Below are 25,065 nucleotides of genomic sequence, written 5' to 3' on the forward strand. Positions count from 1 at the left end.
AAAAAAAAAAAAAAAAAAAAAGACAAACATGATGTACTTCAGTGCCTGTGGCATCAAAAACTTCCATGTCAAATCCAAATTTTGTATCACTCCTGCTTCCAACTGGGTAGTGTTCTCTTTGGGAGTCTACAGAGACAGGACAAAGTTCTCTTCCTCATCATAAGAATTGTAGCCAACATTTATTGAGCTTAGGGCTCATTAACATGAAAAGACTCAGAGTATGATATTAGTACATTTTATAGACGAGTGTACTGAGCCATAGAGAGGCCAAAAACATTGTCCAAGTTTCCACAGCAGATAGGCAGTGGTCATGATTGTGAACCAAATGGTTTGATTATGGAGGCTGCACCCCCTACCACCACACTGGAAAGCCATCTTTGTGCTTCTGTGGACACTTAACTGACACCCCCAGAGCCTGCACATTCCATGGCCAAATATGAAGCATGGAAAAATATCTGGAGAGGCAAACAAAATTTGGCTGTTTGAAGGAATTGAGATTTTAGTATTGTTCATTTTTTAAATTAACAGTAAAGTGAATTCTGGGTGCTATGGTGTTTTTTGTTGACCATAGGACAATGATATTTGCAAATGGGCTTTATTGATTTAGATTTTGTGATAGAGGATTCAAGTGTGATTTATTGAGGTAAATGTTTTGAACCCAAATGATCACTCCTTTCTTCTGTCTTCAACTCTTCACGACTCCCAGCCCAATCTTATTCCTCCATAATTATTTATCATCTGGAAGAGTCAGGTGTTTCAAATGAGGCCAGCATGGACTTTTCCCAACAGGGATGTACTTTTTAATATCTAAATGAATGTCAGCCTATGGCCCTTGCTGATAAGGCTCCAGATCAAATAGGGGCAAAAGGAATTGAAAGCCAAATCACAAAAATAAGTAAAAACTCCAACTAACAAGAATTTCACAACAGACATAAGCTGATGACTATTTTATTAAAGCAATGTGGAGTACTACTAAATGCTACTGTGTTCTGGAAATGTAGGAAATTGGTTGGAGTCGTTTTTCTCTTATTAGTCTCACGTTAAGCTGTTCATAGCAGGATCTCTTGGGTTATTTTTTCCCAATTAATACAGCTGTCTACTAATTTATTTTCTTTTTAAAAGTCTTGGCCTTAAACTCAATTTTGGTATTTTCAGCTATTGTTTACTACCAAAGGAAGAGCTTCAGATTTAGAGAAAAGTCTGTATTTTTATTTTGTGTGGAATTGAGAAAGGAGATGGTAAACTTGACATTGCTTGCAAATGAAATGTACAGCTTGATCATTTTTTTCTTGATATAATTTTTGTTTTGGAAGAACTGTAATATGTCTTGGTGGTGATAATGAATACCATAACCACATAATCATTCTCTAAATGATTGTAATGGAAAGAAGTTTTATATAAAATTTCAAGTTACTCAAATGGCACATGTCTCCACATGTGTCTTTCTACTACAGGTAAACCCAGAAGGCATGCATGGTTATGGGTGTGTGAGTGTGTGTAACATGAATGTGTGCCTGCCTCTGTGTTATGTTGCACTATTTGTTTGAACCACAAAATAGAAAAGAATGTAAATATCTTCTGAAGTCTGTATACACCTGAACTCTGGATTTATCTGTTCTAAATGAAAACTAGAGGGGAAACCATTTTAGTATGTGAAGTTTGGCCTGAGGAAAAGAATGGCACATCTACAGTTCTTAGAAAATTCTCATACAAGATCAGGATTACGGGCATGCTTGGGGAACAACTTGCTGTGGGTAGTTGAGATTTTCAGTTTCAACCAGCAAATCTGTTTTGTTTCATCTTTTGTTTAAAATATTTGAATTAATAAGAATTATTTTTCAACTTCAAGAAGTAGTACATAGAACAATGCTGTCTGATAAAACTGAGTGGTGATGGGAATATTCTGTATCTGTGTTGTCCAGTATGGTAGCCATTAGCCTCATGTGACTACTTAGCACTTAAAATGTGTCTACTATGACTGAGGAATTGAATTTTAAGTTTTATTTAATTTTAATTTATTTATATTTAAATAGCCACATAGGACAGGGCTATCATATTTGACAGTGCAAGTACAGAGTATAATTACCAGTTAATGCATGTCTCTGGTTTGAAACATTCCACTGTATTATCACACTACATATCTGAATTTTGATTTGGAAACTGTGGCTGAATGCTGGGATAGATTCCAGCTCTGCCAACAGGAAAGGAGTGGTGAGGAAAGCTGTCGGACAGCTAGCCAAGGATATTTGCCATGTTTGCCAGAATATTTTGACTGGACTTCTGTCATAGTATTAATACCATTTGACCTTTTTAATCGTTATTTGTGGGCTTATTTTATCCCTTTGGTAGATTCTAGATTCCTTAAGGATGGGGCCTTACTATTTTCACCAGCACATGGAATAAGTGCCTTGCCCTAGAGTGTGTTTGATAAATATTGACTCAATTGATTAGAAGTGGTCCATGCCAATTGATTAAGCTTTTCTACCTTTAAAAAATTGAGTCTAAATTCTTTAAAATCAAGTTATTTGTTTGAATATTGACACCCTCCCAGTAAAGTTATGTTTATTCATTCCAGAAAATGATTAAGGGGCCTTAATCATAAAGGTACTGGAATAAAGTTACCATGGGTTTGTGTAATATAAACCCTGCAAAGACTGTTTACAATTCTGCGTGGGTGTAGGAAGAAAAAAGGATTCAAATATAAATATGAGTGGGAAAGAAAACTTGTTTTGAGTCCATTTTATGCATTTGTTAACATTTTGAAGACTATGCAGTACAATTTATCATCTTAAAGTTAGGAGGTGAAAGAAATGACTTGTATTTAAAATCACTGCAATTCTCTATTTGAAGCTCCATTGATAACATTTTTTGGGGAAAACAAATTACTTGAATAACTTTAAATTCAGTACATTATTATGCATATCACATAATTTCATTTAAAAATCTTTTTCCACAGAGTGAGATCAAAAGACCAGATTTTGATTGCCAATGTGGTGTGAAGTATAAAGCCAGTGTTCCATGTCCTAATTTGTTTCATAATGTAAACATTCTTCAAAAGTTTATATTTTTTAACGTAAAGAATTTTTCATATAAACTTCCCTTCATTTGGTTCAGGTTTTAGTTATTGTACATGTTCATAAATTTTCATTTTATCAACTGTTTTAACTGATGTTTAAACTTCATTTTTTAAAAAAGATTTGAGATAGTATAATTTAAATTTTCTCTAAAGAGAAATATATTCCTTATTTGCTTGCCAAATGGTGAATTTGTATGACTAAATGAGCAGTTCCTACCTTATTCAAGAATACTCATTCATAATATATCGTCTCAAATGATAGGAAAATTTAAGTTTCATTCAACACAAAGACATGAATGATTTTTAATGCATTTTATTGTCTGCTAATGGTACTTTTTTAGTTACAGAATTTGCTAAGTAAAGTGATTATAAGCAAAAATCATTGTGTTCTTGTGCCATTCCTGAAAGCAACTGAAGTATTCATTCCCCTCTCATATTCTGATCTTTTAATCCTGAAAAAAAATAGCAAAAGAACAGTTAAAATAATTTACAGATGTTCCTAGTGAGTACCATTTACAATAACATGTCTGGCTTCAGTTTTCTCAAAACAATGTACAACCATTTAAGCTGAACTCTATAATTTCCAAAGTTTCTTTGTTATTTTGTTGTCATTAGATATTAGGTGTCCATGAGGACTGCTTCCACCTTCAGGACACTTAAAGCCTATTATTTTATAATAAAATAACAATTGCTACCTTTTCGGGGAGACTTCTTGCATGCCAGGCTCCAAGCTTATCATGCTATTTTGTTTTCCATAAAATTAACTCTAAGAAGCTATCAATGTTTATACTCAAATTTTACACAAAAGAAACTGAGTTTTAAAGAGTTCAAACTGTCTTCCCAAAGTCACCTTTCCATAAATAGCTTTGTCAAGATGTGAGCACATTATAAAGTTCATGGTGTTAATTATTAATAAAGAGATAAATAAATGCATTTTCTATGTACAGAGAAAACATGTGCCTTAGACTAAAATAGCCAATGATAGGCACCAGATTACTTGGGATTCAATCAATTTTCAAAAAATTCTGCCCCATATTTTCCATAAACATGCTCACAATTATGAAGCCATTTATGACATATATTATGATTTTTTAAATTCAGAAACTATGGTATTTATAATTGGATAGAGGCTTGAAAATAATCTGATTTTGTCATTTTCCCCATTTAAAAGAAAATAAAACACCCATACATTTGAAGTAACTTTCACCATACTGCCTTCTCTTTGAGGGCAAAGCCAGAACTGGAACCTATATGTCCTGGCTTCTTATCCTGGTCATTTCCACCTCACTTCTCTCTTCTTCTCAGTGGCAAATCATCAATAACATGTATAAATTGGAATTACAGTTGGATACATATACATGATAGGATCACATAATCTCGTATACATAGAAGTAAGACTTTATGGAGGTAGATTAAGGTTGTTTTGTTGACTATTCCCATTCATTTGTAAGAGCTACCTGTAATGGAAGATTTCGTGCTAAATTGCAGTAACTTCTTGCTAAAAGCTTAATCATCTGTAGAATCCCAGTACAGAAAATGAATCTAACAGTGTGTTTAGTTTAGCCTCCTCCAAGTTAGATTGCAAACTACTGGAAATGGGGAATCTTCCTGTAGGTTTTTGAAGAGATTTCCTGTCTACCTTTTGTAACCTGTTCAGATATTTGCACTCTCAAAATTACCTGCTCCCTCTTTTCTTAAGCCTTCAGTGCAACTCTAGCCTATTCTTGCTAGTCAAACCTTTGAAATATGAGGAAAACTGATATTCCCTTATACAGTTGCCTTTAACATTCATGGGGTTTAGTAATATATATTTCTATTAATGGGTTTTGGTAATATATATTCTGGTAGAAATTCAGTAATAGTAAAATTGAAACCTACCATAAAAACTGTGGTCTTAATTACCAAGCCATTTAGATGAATTTGTTTTTAATATAAAGGTATAGCATATTGCTTGGACTAATAGAATTATAGACTTGTAACTACTACAACTCTAGACCCTTGGTTGTCGGAGACCTTAGAACTCTGGGACCTATTTTGCTGTACCATTTTAACAGAATTTCCATTGTAGTGGCTTCAAAATATACTCACCACTTCCTCCCGCTTAGTCTTGTCCGTTGATGGCCAAGCTTCCAGAGTCAGATCAGGAAGCATGGGAGGCAGGGGCTGCATGGGGAACATCGGAGGCAGAGGTGGCTGTGGCGGCAGGGGCTGCATGGGGTGCACAGGTGGCTGGGGCTGCATGGGCTGGTGAGGCTGTGGCTGAACAGGCTGGGGCTGGTAGGGCTGCTGGGCGGGCGGAGGGAGGTTTGGCTGGTGGTGTTGGGTTGGAGTCATGGAGTGTTGGCCAGGAACGGGCATCATTGGTTGCTGGGGGACCACGGGCTGCTGAGCTGGCACCACTGGGATGTGGTGATGAGGCTGCAGGGTGTGAGTCGGGGGGTGCTGTTGGGACAGCACGGGGATGATTTGGTGGTGCAGCCATCCACCCATGGGCTCGTAACCATAGGAAGGGTACTGGTGAGAAACAGAGAGGCAGGTTTACCATTGGCTCAGGTGACTCCAACCAGAGAAGCAGCAGTGTTTTCTTTGCCATTATGGCTATAGGAATATTTTATTCATTTTTCCTTTGCAAAAATTTGTAACTGTGTACACAGATATGATTTTTTACAAACTAAATTTCCCATTAATGTCTGTATGTGGAGTAGACATGATATTTCACTTAATATGGGAATTTTAATGCATGCCTAATATTTTCAGGGAATAAAGAACAAAATATCTACATACCGGTGGCCTTATGCTCTGGTACCACTTCAAAGGGGTAAGCACCTTAAGAGAAAAAGATATTAGAACCCATTTGATTTAATTTACTTTCATCCAATATAGAAACTCACTGATGCAGTATGAAATATAGACTCACTAATGCAGTCCTGTCAACATTGATAGCCTGAGAATGTGAGTTCTACAAAAGAAAGAAGAAGGTAAACATTTTTCGGGTGCTTCCTGTGTGTCAGGCACTGTGTTTACATCCATCACACACATTCTTCATCTTTTCTCATATGCTAGGAGGCAAGTATTATTACTCTCACTTTTTAGATAAGATCATGGGGAATTAAAGAGGTTCATTAACTTGACTGAGGTTACAAAAGGAGTAAATCTGTTTAATTCCATAATTCCTGCTTTTCATTGTAAGAGCAAAACAAACACAAAATTATGACATAATAATATGACATGATGTTAATTTCATTTTTTTCTTTGATGTCACAATGGGAAAAAGAGAGGTGCAAACACTGTCCCTCATCCTAGAAACACAGATTTACTCAGCAGATGTGTCAATCTTTTAGGCTTAACAGAAAATCTTGCCTCAAATTCTTATTAACATTTGTCTTCAGCTTTTATAAGTAAATAAACTCACAGATTGTTACCTGAACCTGTGAGAGAAATAAGAATTTTATTCCTTTCTGAACAGTATACATACTTGGTTAGACTTAGGTTTGAGGATTCTTCATACAGTAATATGACATTTAATTGATACAAAAAAATTAGTAAACTTGCTCATATTATACTTGACAAAGCATTTTTCATGTTCAATAAGTATATTATTCTCCAAACAATATTTTGAAATATGGTTATTATAATTATTTCCTTTCTCCACATGAGGAAACCAGGGTTCCAGAAAGAGGAAATGATTTGCCCAAAGTCACACAGTTAGTAAGAGGTTGAGGAGAACCTCAAACCCAGTGTCCAAAACTCATGCATTCCATTGTTCTGCAGAGTCTCTCCTATACCACTTAGTCACTAATATTTCAGCAGAGCCAAATGAGAGACACACATAGAGTGTGACTGTCTTAGAATCAGGAGTTTTTTGAGCTGGAAAGAGTCTTAAATAACATCTTACCTAATCCTTACATTTTACTAGCTGGGATAGAACCAAGCTGGTCAGAGTTGACTTTTTGCCCTATCATTGAGCCTCCCTGAGTGGTGGTTCATGATGGGTAAGCTTACGGCCATATTTAGGAGGAGAGACTGAGTCAGAGTGGCCAGGCAGGAGGCTGCTGGGACGACACAGGCTTGAGGCCAACCATCAGAGCTTAAACTGGGAAGCTGGTGGTAGGAACTGTAAAATCAGGACCACTTGAGAAACATCTGGGATAAAGAATCAGCACACTATTCTTTACAGAGCCCAGGGCATTGTTAACGCAAACAATGGTCAAAATTAGTAAAGAGAAAAATTACCTCATAGCTGAAGTTGATATAACCAGGGTGCCCAGGATGAGGTGGTAGCTTTTATAGGGAGGAGAGGAGGAGAATAGAAAGAGAGAGGAAAGGAGAGAGTGAAGGAAGAGAAGAGAGAGGAAGAGATTAAGTCAATATGCAATTGTTCACATTAAAGGAGACTGAAGCTACTTTAAAAAAATCTATATAGTACAGAATATACTTGAGGTCTGTTTTTAGTTTGAACAAATGTGCTGTGTAGAAGAGGAGACCTCTTATTTTAAAGAGGTCCAAAACAGCTATATGACTGTTCCTGGGGTTCTAGTCTTATGGTTGGAGACCTGGAAGCAGAAACCAGCACACATTTATTCTCCAGTGATCTTTGGACAACATCCCACCCCCACGCCCAGTGTTTTCGATGAATCCTACCCTATCCTGCCCAACAGTTTACTTGCTGATAAAACTCATCCCATATTGGGGAGAGAAGTGTGCTTCTTTTACACAATAAAGAAACATCAACAAGGAGAGAATTGTCTCACAGATGTTCCCTTGTAGATCAGGAGTTGGTCAAGTACTTTACATATCAAAGGGATTTCTCATAATTGACATGCAAAGTAAACAACACATCCATACAACAAAAGAAGCCACAAAAGAAACCACAAGGTGGGAATGATTGACAAATGCCAGAACAAGATGGGTGGAGCAAAGTGGAAACATTATAAATCCCATGGAAAATGAAAGAGTTCATTTATGATGTTTAGGCCAATCTTTTTTTATTATTCTGCCAATGGTTTTATGGCAGAAAAATTTTAAAGTTAAAAGGCCACCTGAATGATGATATGAATCAGGACTGTCTATCCTCTCAAAAGTGGGGGCCAAGTGTCTGGTGCCTGTATTGTGGAACTCTGGTTGTTCCTGGGGTCCAGGGAGGAGAGACAGTCATGCAGAAAATCTCCCTCAGACATTGGCCTCATTTAGGATTGGCTCTATTATATTCTTTAAAAATGCTCACATTTCATAGGAAGGTTTATTCATTCTCATCTGGATGTGAATGGTTTTAGTCAGGTCGTATACCCTCTTGATCAATACCAGCTTAGAGAGTGGGAAAAGGGCTGAATTTGTAAGGCAGGGACCCCTGAAGAAACTAGGAATCGCTACAATTCAGGATTTCAGGAAGTCAGAGCACAGAATCTTGGTTTTCTGGGTGAGAGAGGAAGAGAGGAGGCAGGCGTGCAAGCTTGCTGGCTTCTGGTTGTATCAACTGCTCTTTATTCCACCAAAAAGCAGATGCAGCCTGCTTGGCATGCATGTGATCTAAGTTCTCTGTCCTTATGCACCTGTGTCCAGACAGAGTGGGTCTAATGTCCTGATCTTTAATACATTTGAATATAAAATATATCACTATGTATTGGGTGTAGGCAGGATCCCAGGCAACCACCAAAAAAGCCACGTACTTATCAGATGTACCCAAAGAGGTGGGGCCTCTGAGAACAGGAAGATGGCTCAAAAAGTGGATTCCTAGCACAAAAGTCTTACCCCTTGAGGGGTAACAGCAGCAATATGTGGAGGGCAGGAAGAGATTTGGAAACTTGAGAGGAACTGGGTTTTAGACAAAACTGGCATCTCTGTAATATTTGTCCAAAGCTGGTTAAGCACTTTCTGTGGAGACCTTTCAGGGGTCCCTTCCAAAAGCTTCCTCCATCTAGATGGGTGGTGATATTTACAAGCTAACAGTTCCAACAGAATCTCCTGGGGTGCTTATAAAAATGCGGAGTCCTGGGCCCCAGCCCAGCTGTACCATATCAGAATTTTTGGTAGAGGCATTTGAGAATCTGTCTTTTTAAAACAAGCTCCTGAAGTGTTTCTTCAACCCGGAGACGTATGAAGACATCTGATCTCATACTGTTTTAAACCCTAATTTCACCAACTGTGGGCAGATTTTTATTTTCAAGCTTGTGAAATTGGACACTGACTTATGCAAGGGGTGTTTTACTCACAGGCATGGCAAAAGCTGCTCCCAGGAGGCAGGCAAATAAAATCCAGGTCCCCATTTCTTGATAGTTCTGAAATGTAAGTCAACATCCACTTTTCTTATCTCTTCTGAAACATGGATGTAATGAATGCTCCATAAAACACACATAATCTACATTAGTCTATTGCTAGTAAGAAGGATGGAGCCATTCTTTGTGAATTTACTTCAGTCTTATTTGATTTCCAGCTCTCAGCCTATTTCATTGTTTGTGGAGTCACAATAGTGACAAAGATGCATTTAATTTAGGTTGAGGGCTAAACAAGTTACAGGGACATGAATGATCTATCCTCATATGACTTTGCATGCCATTTTCCTATGCCCAGACAGCCCATAGTCATAGAAGCTAAATGGTATTTATAATTAATGATTAACAGAATAAAGTTGGCTCTAAAGGTTGGGAAGATCATCAAAGTGCACAGTATTTTATAATTTTAGAACAAGGAGGCACAGAAATGTCTCCTGCACAGTCTACCTGGGCACTGCTACTGTTAAAAACAAGGACTAATCATTTGAGAAAATATATTAATTTTCCAAGATAGTAGATTTTAGTTCCAGAAGTTCCTATCTATAGAACTTCAGGCAAGACCCTCCAGTAACATCTCTGAGCTCCAGATTGTGGAGCAAAAGATGTGGCTGAACTAACAGGAGAAGATAGTACTAATTTTATGTGATTTTTCAATGAATTTTGAATACTTTCTGCCTCAGAGGTTTCATTTTCTTTCAATGGAATCTTCGTTTTGTTTGATGTTTCTCTGTAATTATTCTACAAATAAGACCCTTGGGACATTAATCAAAATAGGTCATTCTAAAATGTGCACATTGATTTGTGGCACAAATTATTGACTAACTTGAAAAACTGTCAGAAGACCTTAAATTTTGTATAGGAAGTGAATATTACATGTAATTATGCTGCCTATGAAAAGTACACTGAAGTTTTCTAACTCCTAAATTTGTTGTTGTTTTTTCTTTGTTTGTCTGGGTTAATGAGAAAAATCACTTCATTGATGGTTCTATTTTATGTAATTAAAAAGCTTTTCAAAGTAGTAGATCACAGTCTGTGAAAGTATTATTTTTACTTTAAGTGATAATTAACTAAAATAAATATATTACTGTGAAATGTGGCCCAACAAAGAGCTTTGGAATTAAACAAGCACTTTGTTGCATTATAAAGTTAAAAAAAAAAATCATTTCAGTAATCAGAGTCTAATTTAATTATGGGCCAACTAAAAAGTAACTATTGATGGCATATAGTATTAGAAATGTAGAATACATTTGTATCTTTTAAAAGAAATGCAGAGAAAGAAATAAGCACAATAAAAAGGGTATCAAATTATAAATAAAATCCACATACCTTTGAATGTATTCAGTGCAAGTTTCTGTTTGAAACTCAGGGATGCTTGATCCTTTAGATTTCTTCCAACTACGAGCTCAATTTATATCATTCATGGCATCTATAACAACCAATCCGGTTTCTAAAGGAAAAATGTGTTGAGTATAACTAAAAATCCCTGTATCATGATTTTTTAGAAGCTATGATCAGACATAAGGCTGTATGTTGTGATTAGTGCATATGGAATCTTTCATTATGGGCAATAATAGGTTTAACAGGCAAAGAGTTTCATCAGGCTATTTTGAAGTCAGCAAATTAGTTGACTGCACATGTTGATATATTCAGATTTATTTTTCAGAAGCTCCTCTGCCATCGTCTTTTCCTCAGTTCTAGCGAACAACATTGTTCTTTACAAAAAATCAAGCTAGGTGGTTGAGATTCTCTAGTGTAATCTGGATATCCTCCAGGATTTTTGCAGCCCTTTCAGATCAGGAGAAATTGATTCAAATTCCTATTTGGGTAAAAACCTAAAGCTCTCTCTAGTATCTCTCTGAGGAATTACAATTTTGGGATCACCACTGCTCTATTTTCTGCTTGCATTGAAGGTATTTTTCTCTGTTCCCTGTGGCTGCTCCTTTATCACCACTCTGGTGTCCACCAAAACAGAGGACAAAGCCCCTTCTCGTCCCCATCCTGAAACCGATCTACCATAAAAACAATCAGGAATTTAAGGTTCTTGCAGTAGCAAAACTTTTACTGATGATCTATACTACAAGGCAAGGAGTGCACACCAGACAGCACATTTTAAAATAAATTTTGTCTTTTACAAACAAACTCGTGTCACAGGGGATATTGTCCTTTCCCTCCCATCTCACAGAGCAACTTGGCCTCTCAGTATGGCCGCCCTTCTTTGCTCACATCCTTCTGGCCCAATCCCACTTTCTCATACAGGCAAACCCAAATTCCTCTCTATTTTCCAGAGCCTCTTAACTGTCTGGCTAGCTACTTCATTTCCATGTTCTCAGCAGCCTCTCCTTTCCCTAAGCAATAACCAAAGCTATTCACTCTCTAAAAGAAACTATGATCATGTACCTATTAAATTCATGTGTGGTTTACCCCTCTACCTTGGTATAACACGTGAGTTTTTTTCTTTTTTTCTGGAATTTGATTAGATTGATCTAATTGAGCAAATTTGTAATTAGTGACAGGAGCTAACTGACGAGTCATCCATCAATATTAGATCAATAAAGGAGGTACTGAATATCTACCCAGATACAGTTGATGCTATACCTGGATCTCTTAGAATACTCAAGTAATATTTATAAAGTTTGTACATATACATATATGTTTATATGTATATATACAAATTACTTAGCCTGTCTGAGCCTCAATTTCCTGATATGTAGAATGAGAATAATAACAGAACCTAGCTCAGGGAATTAGCGTGAAAAGTAGATGAGCGACATCTCTGGGGAAATGGAAGGCTATTTATTACTCTCCCCAACCCTGTCAGCTGGCATACAGTAAATATTTAAAGAATGCTAATAAACAAGATTACAAGATAATCTTTGGGGATAAATCAGTAGGCATGAACATTGCAAAGAAAGTTAAGACCTTCCAATCAGGGAGAGAGAGATTGCAAAGAAGGAAGTGGAAGATTGTAACAGGTAAAATGTATGCATGAAAAGAAACATAGAATATGATTCTAAAAATCACATGTCCTCAGGATTTGCATTTATTTATGAATATATTTATTGGTGAATTTTTTATCAGAGACAAGAAGGATTCCCTTTGAAAGAAGTTGGAAAATGGACCTTAGGAGGATTAGCAGGGGTGTACAGCAAGGTGGTAAGGGAGAGGAAAGAAAATGTGGATCACGTTATGTTCACTTTCAATCTTTTTCCCCCATTTTCTATAATTACATATACTGGAGTGCCTGAAAGGACTCAGGATATTTTTTTTCTACAAAGTTGTGGGTAATCTCTACTAATGAAGTCAATGATGAATTACTAGTGGCCTTGTAGTTATAGAAAGATTGATCTTAACACTTTTTCTCACCTTTTAAGAATGAGAGGATGATATATTTGGCCATAATGATCAACAGGATGCTTCCTTAATGTGGCATTAATTCCTCTGGACCACTGAATAGTGAGTTACCGCTAATTCACCATGGACAGTTGAACAAGCTTTGATGGCCGATTCCATAGAAATAATTGATTTTCCCCTACTGCATATCCTGAGTCATAGGACAGTAAAATATGGATCTGTGTTTGAAATCTCTTCCACTAATTTAGGCCCCTCTTACACAGCTTAAAAATTGCTGAATGTTTTTGAGGAAAATGAAATTTCAGTTGAAATATTTTTCCTATAAGCAATTATTTTATTTATGAATAAATTGACTGCATAAAATAGTTCTTTTGCTCATTTTTTGTAGTAGGTATTCTTTTTCTTGACTCGCAGCCCAGTACATTTTGCTGTTCTCACAGTGCTTATGCTAGCAACTTCCCTGCTTCTAATTTGCTGCTTCTAATTTATAGTATGCTAGAACATCATATGCCCAAACTTGTTAAAGTATGGATGAACTGAAAGTAAAGGAACACTCTAAGTGGGGCTGGCCTGGGAGGGCCTCATCTGTGAGAAAAGCAAATGAATTTCGGTTTTGTGACACTTATTTTTGACTGCTGGGAGGGTGTTTGTTTTGTTTTGGAGTTCCTCTCCATTGACTTACTGCCTGGGTTTCAACAGCACTTGGGGTATGAGGGTGGTCTTTGGATAAGTCAGGTATTATGAGTTTGAAAAGCCTTTCCTATCATCTATAAGAGTTCAGCTCTTGAGTCTTCTTTTAAAGCATCCCCAGGGTTGACCAATATTCTAGAATAATTTCAACAGTGAGTCTTCTTAAGTAGCTGGAGCCAACGTTGGCTTTTAAATATTTTCTCTGTAGATGTTTACTTATAAGAAAACATCATTCTCTAGGATATTTGTTTTTTTTGCTGGGGTAGAGTTGGAGTTGTATGCTCTTCAGATCTTAGGCACAAAACCACTGAGGAATCCCAATATACATTGTAACTTTGACTCCATTGCAACCCTTAGAAATCACGTATTGTGTCTTATAGTTTCTTGGGTGCTCCTTGGTACCTAGAAAAAGCTCTTATACAAAGTAGGTGCTAGATAAATGTGTTGATTAATTAATGAAAATGTAGAAAAGTTTTCCATGACATTGTAAATATAGAAAATGTGCAGCTGGAAACCATCATTCTCAGCAAACTGTCTCAAGAACAGAAAACCAAACACCGCATGTTCTCACTCATAGGTGGGAACTGAACAATGAGATCACTTGGACATGGGAAGGGGAACATCACACACTGGGGCCTATCATGGGGAGTGGGGACAGGGGAGGGATTGCATTGGGAGTTATACCTGATGTAAATGACGAGTTGATGGGTGCTGACGAGTTGATGGGTGCAGCACACCAACGTGGCACATGTATACATATGTAACAAATCTGCACGTTATGCACATGTACCCTAGAACTTAAAGTATAATAATAATAAAAAAAAAGAAAAGAAAATGTGGATTCTGAAAGAAATCCTACAGTGATTTAGATGGACCTTTTTAATAGCTAAGATGGATAATTCAGCATCGCTGTCAACTGCTCCTGTGGATTTTTGTGCAAATGACCTCTGATAAGTACCTGAAAAGGGAGATGCTGTAAAAGTGCTAGGATCTATTATCCTAACATTCTCATTACATTTGGCTCTGACCTCTTAGTTCAAATTATAATATACTCCAAACAAATACACTATGATAGATAAATTTGTGGTTTGTTTTCTTTTTTCTTTTCTTTTCTTTCTTTTTGTGTCTATCCAAATCCTTCACATCTCGGCTCACTGCAATCCCTGCCTCCCGGGTTCAAGTGATTCTCCTGCCTCAGCCTCCTGAGTAGCTGGCATTACAGGCACATGCCACCATGCCCAGCTAATTTTTATATTTCTATTTTTAGTAGAGACAGGGTTTCACCATGTTGGCCAGGATGGTCTCGATCTCCTGACCTCATGGTTTGCCTGCCTCGGACTCCCAAAGTGCTGGGATTACAGGCATGAGCCACTGCGCTTGGCCTATGAAGTAATATTTAAAACAAAATGTCTACCAATAGTGGGGCTGGTTCAAATTGATTATGGCACAAATAGCATTCAAGATGAGGATGTCACTCTGTATTTGTCAACATAAAAAGATGTTGGTGACACATTGTTAAGTGGAAAAATAGGTTTTTTAAAGTCCCCTTCTCTAATTTTTTTCTCCCTCCCTCCCTGCTCTCCCGTTTCTCCATTTGGGGAGATATTCACCAAAAGACTAACAGTAGTTATCTAGGGACTCCTTGAAAATCTCTGGGTAGCCAAGGTTTACATTTATTTCTTTTAAATAATCTGTGAATGCAACAAATGCGGGGGAAATACAAGAAGTTTGGAGTATGATATTTCTCATTCACATTCAGCAAGAGAGATGAGTAAGTGATAGTGCTACTTGCATAGGCTCTGGGTGTATCCAATGTTCATTCTTAGGGGGAAAAAAGGTTGAACGTAAAATCCAAGACAAAAAAAAAAAAAAAACCCATGATTTTTTAAAGTGAGAGAGCCCTTTTAAATCATGAGTAGGAAATATTTTAATAATATAAACATTCACAGTAAGAGTTCATACAACTTGTAATTTGAAAATTCCATAGGTATTTGCTAAATATCAGGTGGAACAATTTTCAACAAGGGAAATTATATGCAGTTGAAGAGTGTGTTGTTTGGATTATAATTAACTGGTAACTGTCAGGAGTGAAAATGGTACATCTGTGTTAAAAGAGGTAGGTCAGTAATGTAAAAACAAGCATTTTTATTCCTGTTTATTGGGTAAAATACACCAAAGTAAGTTCAACTTTCCTGCTGAGGTTCGGTGGAGACATACACAGATTAGTAATTTTTAAAAATATTGTTCAGCCATAAAATGGAATGAAGCACTGATCCATACGACAACATGGATAAACCTTGAAAACATTACATTCAGTGAAGGAAGCCAGTCATAAAATACCATATACTGTATGACTATATAGGAAATGCCAAGAATATGCAAAATCCATAGAAACAGAAAGTAGATTCATAGTTGCCAGGGGTTGAGGGAAGCAGGAAATGGGGAGTTACTGCTAATGAGCACCAGGTTTCTTTTTGTGATGATAGAAATGTTCTGGAGTTAGATAGTGGTGGTGGTTGCACAATCTTGTCAATGTACTAAAAGCCACTCAATTGTACACTTTAAAGTGGTGAATCTTATGGTATGTGAATTATATCTTAATTTTTTAAAAGACACATATTAACAAATATATACGGTATGGTATCAGCCCTCAAAAAATTTACAGCCTTTATACATTATGTAAAATATAGATACATAAAAGGCTAAACACAGTGTAATGGTACAGAACAATAGTGTAAGGGTTGCCCCATGATGATAAAGTTGATGATGATGACTATGATGAAGATGAAACTAACCTTTATTGCCAGCCATAGTTCTAAGCATTTTACATGTTTAAATGTTTATTGGTCATCTGCCGCATGCCGGGTATATTCTAGGTTTATGTTTTACATCAGTGATTAAAACACGCAAAGACTCCTACTCGCAGTCTCACAGAAAGCAACTATGAACAACGGATATAATAAATAAGTACAGCAGAAGAAAAAGCCTATGGAAAAGGAGTAAGTAGAGCAGCTAAGAAGGATTAGAAGTACTGAGTTGCACATTTCAATAGGGTGGTCAGTTTTAAACAATTTCTTGAAGAAGATGAGGTGTTCACCTGAGCATCTCTGGGATCAGCACAAAGACACCAGCATGGAAATGGCCCATTGTGTTAGCTAGCTGGCAGGAACCCAGTACTGCTGGTGTGGTGCAAGGTGGAGGGCATAAGAGGAGCTGAAGGCCAAAACGTGACATCTTCTCATGCTTCCATGATCTTAGCAATTAAATGTAGAATTCCTTGCCTAAAATAATTCTATTGTTCATTGTGTGCCAGGGGCTTCAGGGTTTGGAGATGTGAAGGATTTGGATAGATATAGAGGCCATTTCCTCATAGGGCTGAGTCATTGAAGTAAGAGAAACGGGAATGGGCAGAGCATGCTTGGTGTGCAGAAAAAAGGAGGCAGCAGAGGTTTTAGGTAGAAAAATGGCAATGGCAGATGGCTGTTGGGAACAGAGAGACCCTGAATGTTGGACAGGGAAATCCACTTGTGTCCCCTCTGCAGTGGCAAAGCACTGAGCATTTGTATCCACTGTCCTTGCTTGCTAGGGTTTCTACAAGAAAGTTCATCTGGAAGCTCAGACTTGTGTCAAGAATGAGAAGGTAGAAACACAAAGCAATCAGATGACTTGGCTGTCTTCACATCACATTGAAAGCCAGAGCAGATGCAAGACCCCTGGGCTTTGGCCCTGGCTCAGACACTATTCACCCACTTGCTCACAGATGAATGAGGCATATGTCAGGGCCCCAGATAAAATGATAACATTATGAGAACAGCTGGAAATAGATAAGTTCGTAAAAATAAAGAACATAATGTTTTTTCTGTGAAATATAAGGTTGCATTCAAAAACTGTTACCAGAGAATATTCTCCAGAGAAACCTACAGCTATTCAAAACTGCTCTACAATACAAGCTTTTGTTTAGTAAGAAATAAAAGTTAGTTAATGAAAGTTCTATAAAAAGTGATTTAATAACTTTATTAATACATAATTCACATACTATAAAGTTCACGTATTGAAAGGGTACACTTGAGTGGGTTTTAGTATATATATATATTTTATTAATATACTTTATGTTCTAGGGTACATGTGCATAACGTGCAGGTTTGTTACATATGTATACTTGAGCCATGTTGGTGTGCTGCACCCATCAACTCGTCAGCACCCATCAACTCGTCCAAGTTTGCCACCATCACCATAGTCTAGTTCTAGAGCATTTTCATCACCTGAAAAGAAATCCCATACCCAGTAACAGTCAATTCCCATTCCCCTCCCCTTAGCCCTAGACAACTACCAATCTATCTCCTGTCTCTATGGATTTGCTTGTTTGGGACATTTGATAGAAATAGAGTCCTACAACATATGGTTGGAAAATGGGTCTCTGAGAACCTCTACAAAAAGGTTTCTCAGTGTTAGCACTCTTGGCATTTGGGGCCAGATAATTCTTTGCTGCGGGATGTTTAGCAGCATCCCCGGCCTCTACCTTCTAGGTAGCAGGCCACCCTCCCTCTTAGCAGCAACCACCCGCCCTCTTAAGTTGTGACTAACCAAAAGTGTCTCCAGACATCACATATGTTTGGTGGGGAATGAGAGGGCAAATTTGCCCCCAGCTGAAACCCACAGATTAGCAGTTACCTAAGAACTGAGCTCAGTGTAGGGTTGTATAAAGTGAGGTGTGTGCCTGGACCCAGGGTGCTGTTGTGGAAAGACAACTATTTCAGGGTCTGTGAAAGTCCAAAGTTTGTACCCCGAGTTCCAAAACTCTTGTGATTCGTTTAGAAAATAGGACAGAGATGACTAGGGGAAAGACGCACAACTGTTATTTAGATGAAGTTATTGTTCAAACAATAGCTGGTGGGAAAAAACACTCATTTTTTCGGTCACTAAAAGAGATAGAGGGTGATGGGTGCACCAAAATCTCACAAATCACCACTAAAGAACTTACTCATGTAACTGAATATCACCTGTTCCCCAAAAACCTATGGAAATAAAAATAAATTTTAAAAGATAGAAATTATTATTTTAAAATTAAATAGTGTATGCCAGTGGTCTTTATCTTCCTTATAAAGGACTGAAAGCATGGTGTCAATAATTCAAAAAGTGTCTGAATTTGGATTTGGGCTGTTTTATGTTACAACAGTAAGAATTAATGGTTCTCAAAGAGCCTTACTTAAGTCAGCTTTAACATTACTCTGCAGACTATAAACACCCCTTGAACAGCAAAAGGAAGCATGAAATTTGATTTATACCGTAGGTAACAAAAACAAGTGGGCAATCACAGTATGATCATACCCTACTAATCTAACTTAGTCTCAGGAATGGAGGAAAAAGAGGCAGCACGTGGACTTTAGAAATATGTAAATTTCAGAAAGTATAAGTGTGACCTCTTTTCTTTTCAGAATTGTGTAAGTAAAGGAAGCTCTCATCCTCCCTGGTAAATCCGTTTGTAAATAAATGGGCTAAAGAAATCATGACTATGATCCTTTCTAGTTCTTAGGATCTGTCCTGCTCAAAGTGGGAATCACAAAGTGATTGAGGTAATAACTGGTACCTTTGTTTTTCTCAGTTTAAAGGAAGTGTTCTCTCAAACTACCTTAGACTGTGCAGCCTTGACCCTCTAGGACTTGATGCCCTGTGTATGGCATTGCTATCAGATGCAAGTTAGTAAAACCAGATTGTGTTTACAAGTAGGTTGCCATTATATAGTGGCTTCTCTGTAAGTACAAAATGTAGATTTCCTTTTTATTTATCGTGGACTATAGCAATTACAGAATGTAGCTCTTGTTTTTATCAGGGATATTACTGAGGCCCTTAAACTCAAGCTGACTTACATTTATTTTAAAATACATGTTTCAAAGATGTTTTCAAAATTTAAATGTGCTTTTTTTTTTTTTTTTTGAGACGGAGTCTTGCTGTCACCCAGGCTGGAGTACAGTGGCCGGATCTCAGCTCACTGCAAGCTCCGCCTCCTGGGTTCACGCCATTCTCCTGCCTCAGCCTCCCGGGTAGCTGGGACTACAGGCGCTGGCCACCACGCCCGGCTAGTTTAGTAGAGACGGAGTTTCGCCGTGTTAGCCAGGATGGTCTCGATCTCCTGACCTCGTGATCCGCCCGTCTCGGCCTCCCAAAGTGCTAGGATTACAGGCTTGAGCCACCGCGCCCGGCCAAATGTGCATATTTTTAAGATTCTCCCCTTTACCTGTTCTCCCACCCTGGCATTTAGGATGGGGAATAGACAGAACATCTGAGGGAGTTTGGGTCTCACAGATCAGCTGTAAAATTGAGTAAGAGCAAAATGTTTGGAAAAAAAAAACCAATCTGTGTCATTGTTCATCTGGAAAGATATGTTCCCCACTCAGTAGCTTACAGAAGGCCCAACATGATATGGATCAGCTTGAATTCATTATCTGACCAAACAGCAACTCAGGAATCTTATGTCCTGTCCAAGGTGTGCTGTGGAACTCAATGATCTCTTTCCAGATCTATTATATCTTCGTAAAAACATTCATGAGAATCAGATAAACTAGTGGGCCTCAACCAGGAATGATTGTGCCCTTCAGGGTGCATTTTATAATATTTGGAAGCATTTTTGGTTGTCACAATTGGAGGATACGGATGTTCCTGGCATCTAGTGGGTAGAGGCCAGAGATGCTGTTAAGTATTCTACAATGCACAGGAAAGCCCCCCAAATAAAGAATTATCCAACCCCAAATGTCAGTAGCATTGAAGTTGGGAAATCTTGCTCAAGCAAATTCCCAGTGCCTCAGGTTGTCTTATAAGATGTGGAGCATGTCAATACCCACAGTTGCCAGTTGTGCCATATGGAATGCTGCAAGGAGAAAATATGGATACACGTGAAAATGTGTTTTTGGGTTTTGGGGAAATACATCTATGGATTTGATGCTTTGGTGTTCCAAAGATGTGGCTATTTTTGCCCACAAGTGTTGCCCGAAACCCCAGGGCTATGTGGTGCCTTTTTCACAGAGGAAGTATATAAAGTACAGACTGTTAAACAGATCACTCACTTGCTATAAAATGTCAGTTAATAATGAGGTCCATCATGGATTTTAGTTGAATAATAAGTGCCACTTCTTTCCTCTTACATGTTTATTAGTGTTATCTGATGCAGTGGCTCTCAAAATGTGGTGACTGGACCAGCAGCATTGGTATCACCTGGGAACTTATTAGAAATGCACGTTGTGAGCCCCCTCCCACACCTACTGAATCCAAAACTCTTGGGGTAGGGCCCAGCAATCTGTGTTATTTTAACAAGCTTCCCCATGATTCTGATGAACTTTAATGCTTAAATCGGAGAGCCTTTGGGGACCACCAGCACCTGGGAGCTTGCTAGAAATCACATGACTAGGCCAGGACCTTGTTGAAAGGCAGATTCTCATTTAATAGGCCTGAGAAAGGGATCAAGATTTGGGACTACAGATATGATAGCTTGGGTAAAAGCTACAAAATTTCTCCTTTTTTGAGCCTTCTATTTCCCTCTTCAAAAATTGGGAAGACATTGTGTTGGTTTCCTGTTACTTCTATAATAAATAACCACAAACTTAGTAGCTTAAAACAACACAAATTTATTATCTTACAGTTCCAGAGGTCAGAAGTCTGAAATGGGTCTCACTGGGCTCAAATCATGGTACCTGGTGACTGCAGGGGAGAATCATTTTTCTTGACCTTTCCGTTTTCTAGAGGCCACTCACATTCCTTGGCTCATGGTTCCTTCCTCCATCTTCAAAGTCAGAAATGGCCTGGTGAGTCTTTCTCACATCACATCACTCTGACACTGACCCTTCTGCCTCCCTGTTCCACATTTAAGTTGCTCCTATGATTATATTAGTCCCATATACATAATTCAGGACAATCTCTTTATTTTAACAGCATATGATTAGCAACATTAATCCCATCTGCAACTTTAATTCCTCTTTGCCAGGTAGCATAACATATTCACATATTCTTGAGATTTGAATGTGGACATATTTTGGGGGGCATTATTCTGCCTCCTACACAAATAATTTTACTTTTATTCTCCAGCAAAATTTGTGTCATAGAGAAAAATCTTGGAAGGAATCCAGTCAGGACCAATCTCCTACCAATTCAGAAATCTTCCTGCAAAATCCTCCAAACATGGCCATCTGATACTAGCTTCTCAGCTAGACTGTGAGCTGTGTCCTAAAGAAGACCCTATCTTATAGTTATTCTCCATCTCCTCAGTGCCTAGAAGAGAATTTAGCTCATAATAGACACTTAGAAAACATTCTTTGTTTGTTTGGTACACTGCTTTCAGGCATATAGAGCATAATATGACTATATAGACTGTGGAATCTTGACTTTGTAAAACTGAGGGATTGATGCTGAATCTCTGTCAAGCCTTGTTAGCCTCCTATGTAAAATGGGGATAATATTACATTCTGTATAGGATTGTCATTGAAATCAAATGAAATGTTGTAAATAGAGAACATGGAGATAATAGATATAATTTACATGAAACATCTGAAACCATAACACGGTAGAATACTACCTTGTGATCATTTACTAACAAAACTGCACAAGATAAGGAGAGGTGGTACTGAGTCTCTTTACAAAATGCTTCTTGAAGTGTCACCGCTGGCTTCATTTATAACATAAATTTAGAAGCAGTGTTTCTCAACATAGACTATGTTTTTGAACCATTCATGTAGCTTTTAAATAATATTTTTGCCTGGGTTCCTTTCTACCTAGTTTCTGATTTACTCGGTCTAAGCAATGGCTCCAACTCTTACTATGTTTTTGAATCACCTGAGGGAGCTTTTATAAATATCGATGGCCAGTTGCCACCTCCAGAAATTCTGTTTCGATCAAATACAACATGTAGCCGTGGTTGAGATCCATTGAGCACAACTTATTCTACCTTATGAATTGTTACATCTGTCAGACCTTTACTGTATATGAGAAGTTGTAGTTTTATCAACTTTGCCTGAATCAGTGGATTTTTTTCTAATTTCCATTCAGTGTCATGGGTGGAATTAAGAACACTCAACACAATGACATTTGCAATTATAAAGGTGATATCACATCCCCAGAGTTTTAGCAGGATGGCAGAACCACAGTGAGCACTCAGAAAATGTTTGCTAATGATGGGCCAAAAAAAGTGTCTTTTATGATCTCTTGATTTATTTAGGAGTATTGCATTGCAATTGAATCTCTCACAGAGTCCACTTGAGGCTGCTAACATGTTGATTTAATGAATGGGTGCATTTCATGAACCACCCATCTGAGTGAATTACTTCGGGTGTAGCTGTTTTGATTTTTCCTTCCTCTGAGTATATGGTTTTGTTATTTTAATCAAACAAATTCAGTTGTTTTACCATTTTGTAGACACATTCTTTGTGTGGCCAAGAATCTTGTTTGTGGTGGCCACACCACAACTAGATTTGAATGTAGAGCAACCCAGCAAAGAAGTGCTAATTTGAAACCATTGTTAAGATTGCCAGCAACAAACCAAAGTGACCTCCATCAATGGGTTCAGATAGCAACCCTGAAGGCAAGACACTGCGTTTATTCCATTATTCTTTCCTTCATCTATCAGAAACCCTAATCTTCATGGATGATGAAATAATAACAATCTCAAACTTAAGATATGTTTTGTTCATCTTAATTTTCTAAATGTCCTTTTTTCCCTCAGTACAAACATAAAACGTGTTTGTAAATAAATTCCAACACTATAAAAATTCATTAGGCAGAGTGTCAAAGTCCTACAAATCCCATCCTCAAGTAGCCATTTGAGAATATAACCCCGGATCTCCCTGTTAAATTATAATAAAGATTTATGTCCGTAACTTGTGTTCTGCAACTTCTTTGTTTAACTTTACATATAGTGGATATCTTTCCAAATTTATTCAGAGAGAGCTACTCCACGTTTTTTTCATGACTGCCCAGAATTCCATTGAATAGGTATCCCATAGTTTAGCCAGTTGCCCACTGATGGACACTTAGGTTTTTTATGTTTGTTTAAGCATATGTGTATATAACTAATATAAAATTAATTATATATGATAAGTATTTATATATTTTTGGTAGATTATAATACACATGTAGAGAAGTGCACATAAGTTTACAACTTAATGAATTTCTGCAAAGTGAACACACCTGTGCCAGATGAAGAACCATCCCTGACCACCACCTCAGAGGGATCCCCTGGACTCCCTTCCAGTCACTTCTCCCCAGAGGTAACCCCTATTCTGTATTTTTGTAGCACATACTGGTTTTATCTGGTTTTATAGATTACATTAGTGGTATCCTACAGCATGTTATTTTTTGTGTCAGACTTCTTTCACTCAACCTGATGTCTCTGGGATTCATCTGTATTGTTGTAGGTGTTTGGAGTTTGTTTTATCATTCCCATTACTGCATAGTTTTCCATTATGTGATATACCATAATGGGAATTTATTCAGTCTACTTTCATGAACATTTGGATAATTTACAGTTTGGGGCTGTTTTGAATAATGCTGCTATGAACATTCCAACACACATATTTTGGTGAACATATGCTCACATTTCCATTATTTTTATTGGTGACTGGGTTTTTTTTGCTATCAGAAATTATGCTGAAGTGAATGTCTTTGCAAATGTATCTTGCACATTTTGCAAGTATTTCTGTAAAGTAGATATTAGAATTGCTTGGTCAAATGGTATTCACAATTACATTTTGAGTAGGTATGGCAGAACTGCTCTGAAAAAAAAAAATTGATTCTTTTTTTTTTTTTTTTTTGAGACAGAGTCTTGCTCTGTCACCCAGACTGGAGTGCAGTGGTACAATCATGTCTGACTGCAGCCTCAGATTCCTGGGTTCAAGCAATCCTGCCGTCTCAGCTCCCAAAGTGCTGGGATTCCAGATGTGAGCCACCATGCCTGGCCTAAATATTTTGACTTTTAGGCTAGGTCTGGACCTCAAGTAACCTATTGTGGATATATCCCTTTGCTAGTACCATAATCTGTGACACAGATGCTGCTATTGTGTCTTCTTGACTACAAGGCAAGACTAACAAAAACCAGAATCTTCTGGCCCTTTTCAGTCACGCTCTAGTGAGCTAATGCCTCTTTCATGTATCCACTGAGGGACAAAAAGATAAAATGACCTAGTGTCCTAGGATGCCAGCTTAAACTTTTGAGTAAATTGATGCTATAATAATGTACAGCAAATGGACTCTGTGGCACTAAGTACCATCCACTCCAGATTGAGATAACCTCCTTTCCCAGGTAGAGAAAGAAGATTCTAACCTGGAGGTGAGAGTCACTTGCATGTCTTACCAAAAAATGTCCCATTCAGAATTCCCTGACATTAGGAGACATTAGATTAGAGGAGTGTTTCCTAACCTTGGAACTATTGACATTTAGGGTGGGATCATTCTTTGCTGTGGGGGCCGTTCTGTGCACTGTAGGATGTTGAGAAGCATCCCTGGACTCCACCCATCACAACCGGCACTTTCCTCCTCAGTTGTGACAACCAAAAATGTCTCCAGGCAATGCCAAATGTCCCTTGAGGGGCAGAATCACCCCAGTAGAGGACTATTGAGCTAGTGCTTATAGAAGACCCCAGCTCTAAATCAGATTATGTTCAGATGCTGGCTCAGCCACTTTTTTTTTTTTTTTTTTTT

General features: G+C 37.8%; 2 protein-coding genes across 5 annotated transcripts in view; one reads left to right on the forward strand and one right to left on the reverse strand.

Annotated features, from left to right (window-relative positions):
* The window catches only part of ARHGAP6 (Rho GTPase activating protein 6), a 546,871-nt gene that overhangs the window by 371,980 nt on the left and 149,826 nt on the right, over nt 1–25,065 (forward strand). The gene's annotated exons all lie outside the window — the stretch shown is intronic.
* AMELX (amelogenin, X-linked) lies at nt 3,374–10,727 on the reverse strand. Of its 3 annotated transcripts, XM_011950887.1 has the most exons (7): nt 10,672–10,727; nt 9,286–9,351; nt 7,310–7,357; nt 5,994–6,035; nt 5,861–5,902; nt 5,165–5,590; nt 3,374–3,528 (listed from the first exon to the last, which is right to left on the reverse strand). In XM_011950887.1, the coding sequence occupies exons 2-7, from the start codon at nt 9,337–9,339 to the stop codon at nt 3,523–3,525; spliced, it is 618 nt and encodes a 205-aa protein (XP_011806277.1). In that variant the 5' UTR covers nt 9,340–9,351; nt 10,672–10,727; the 3' UTR covers nt 3,374–3,522. The 3 variants fall into 3 exon arrangements, with proteins under 3 accessions (XP_011806277.1, XP_011806278.1, XP_011806279.1); XM_011950888.1 differs by lacking the exon at nt 5,994–6,035; XM_011950889.1 differs by lacking the exons at nt 5,994–6,035; nt 7,310–7,357.

The sequence above is a fragment of the Colobus angolensis genome, unplaced genomic scaffold (assembly GCF_000951035.1).
Source record: "Colobus angolensis palliatus isolate OR3802 unplaced genomic scaffold, Cang.pa_1.0 Scaffold310, whole genome shotgun sequence".
NCBI classification, from domain to species: domain Eukaryota; kingdom Metazoa; phylum Chordata; class Mammalia; order Primates; family Cercopithecidae; genus Colobus; species Colobus angolensis.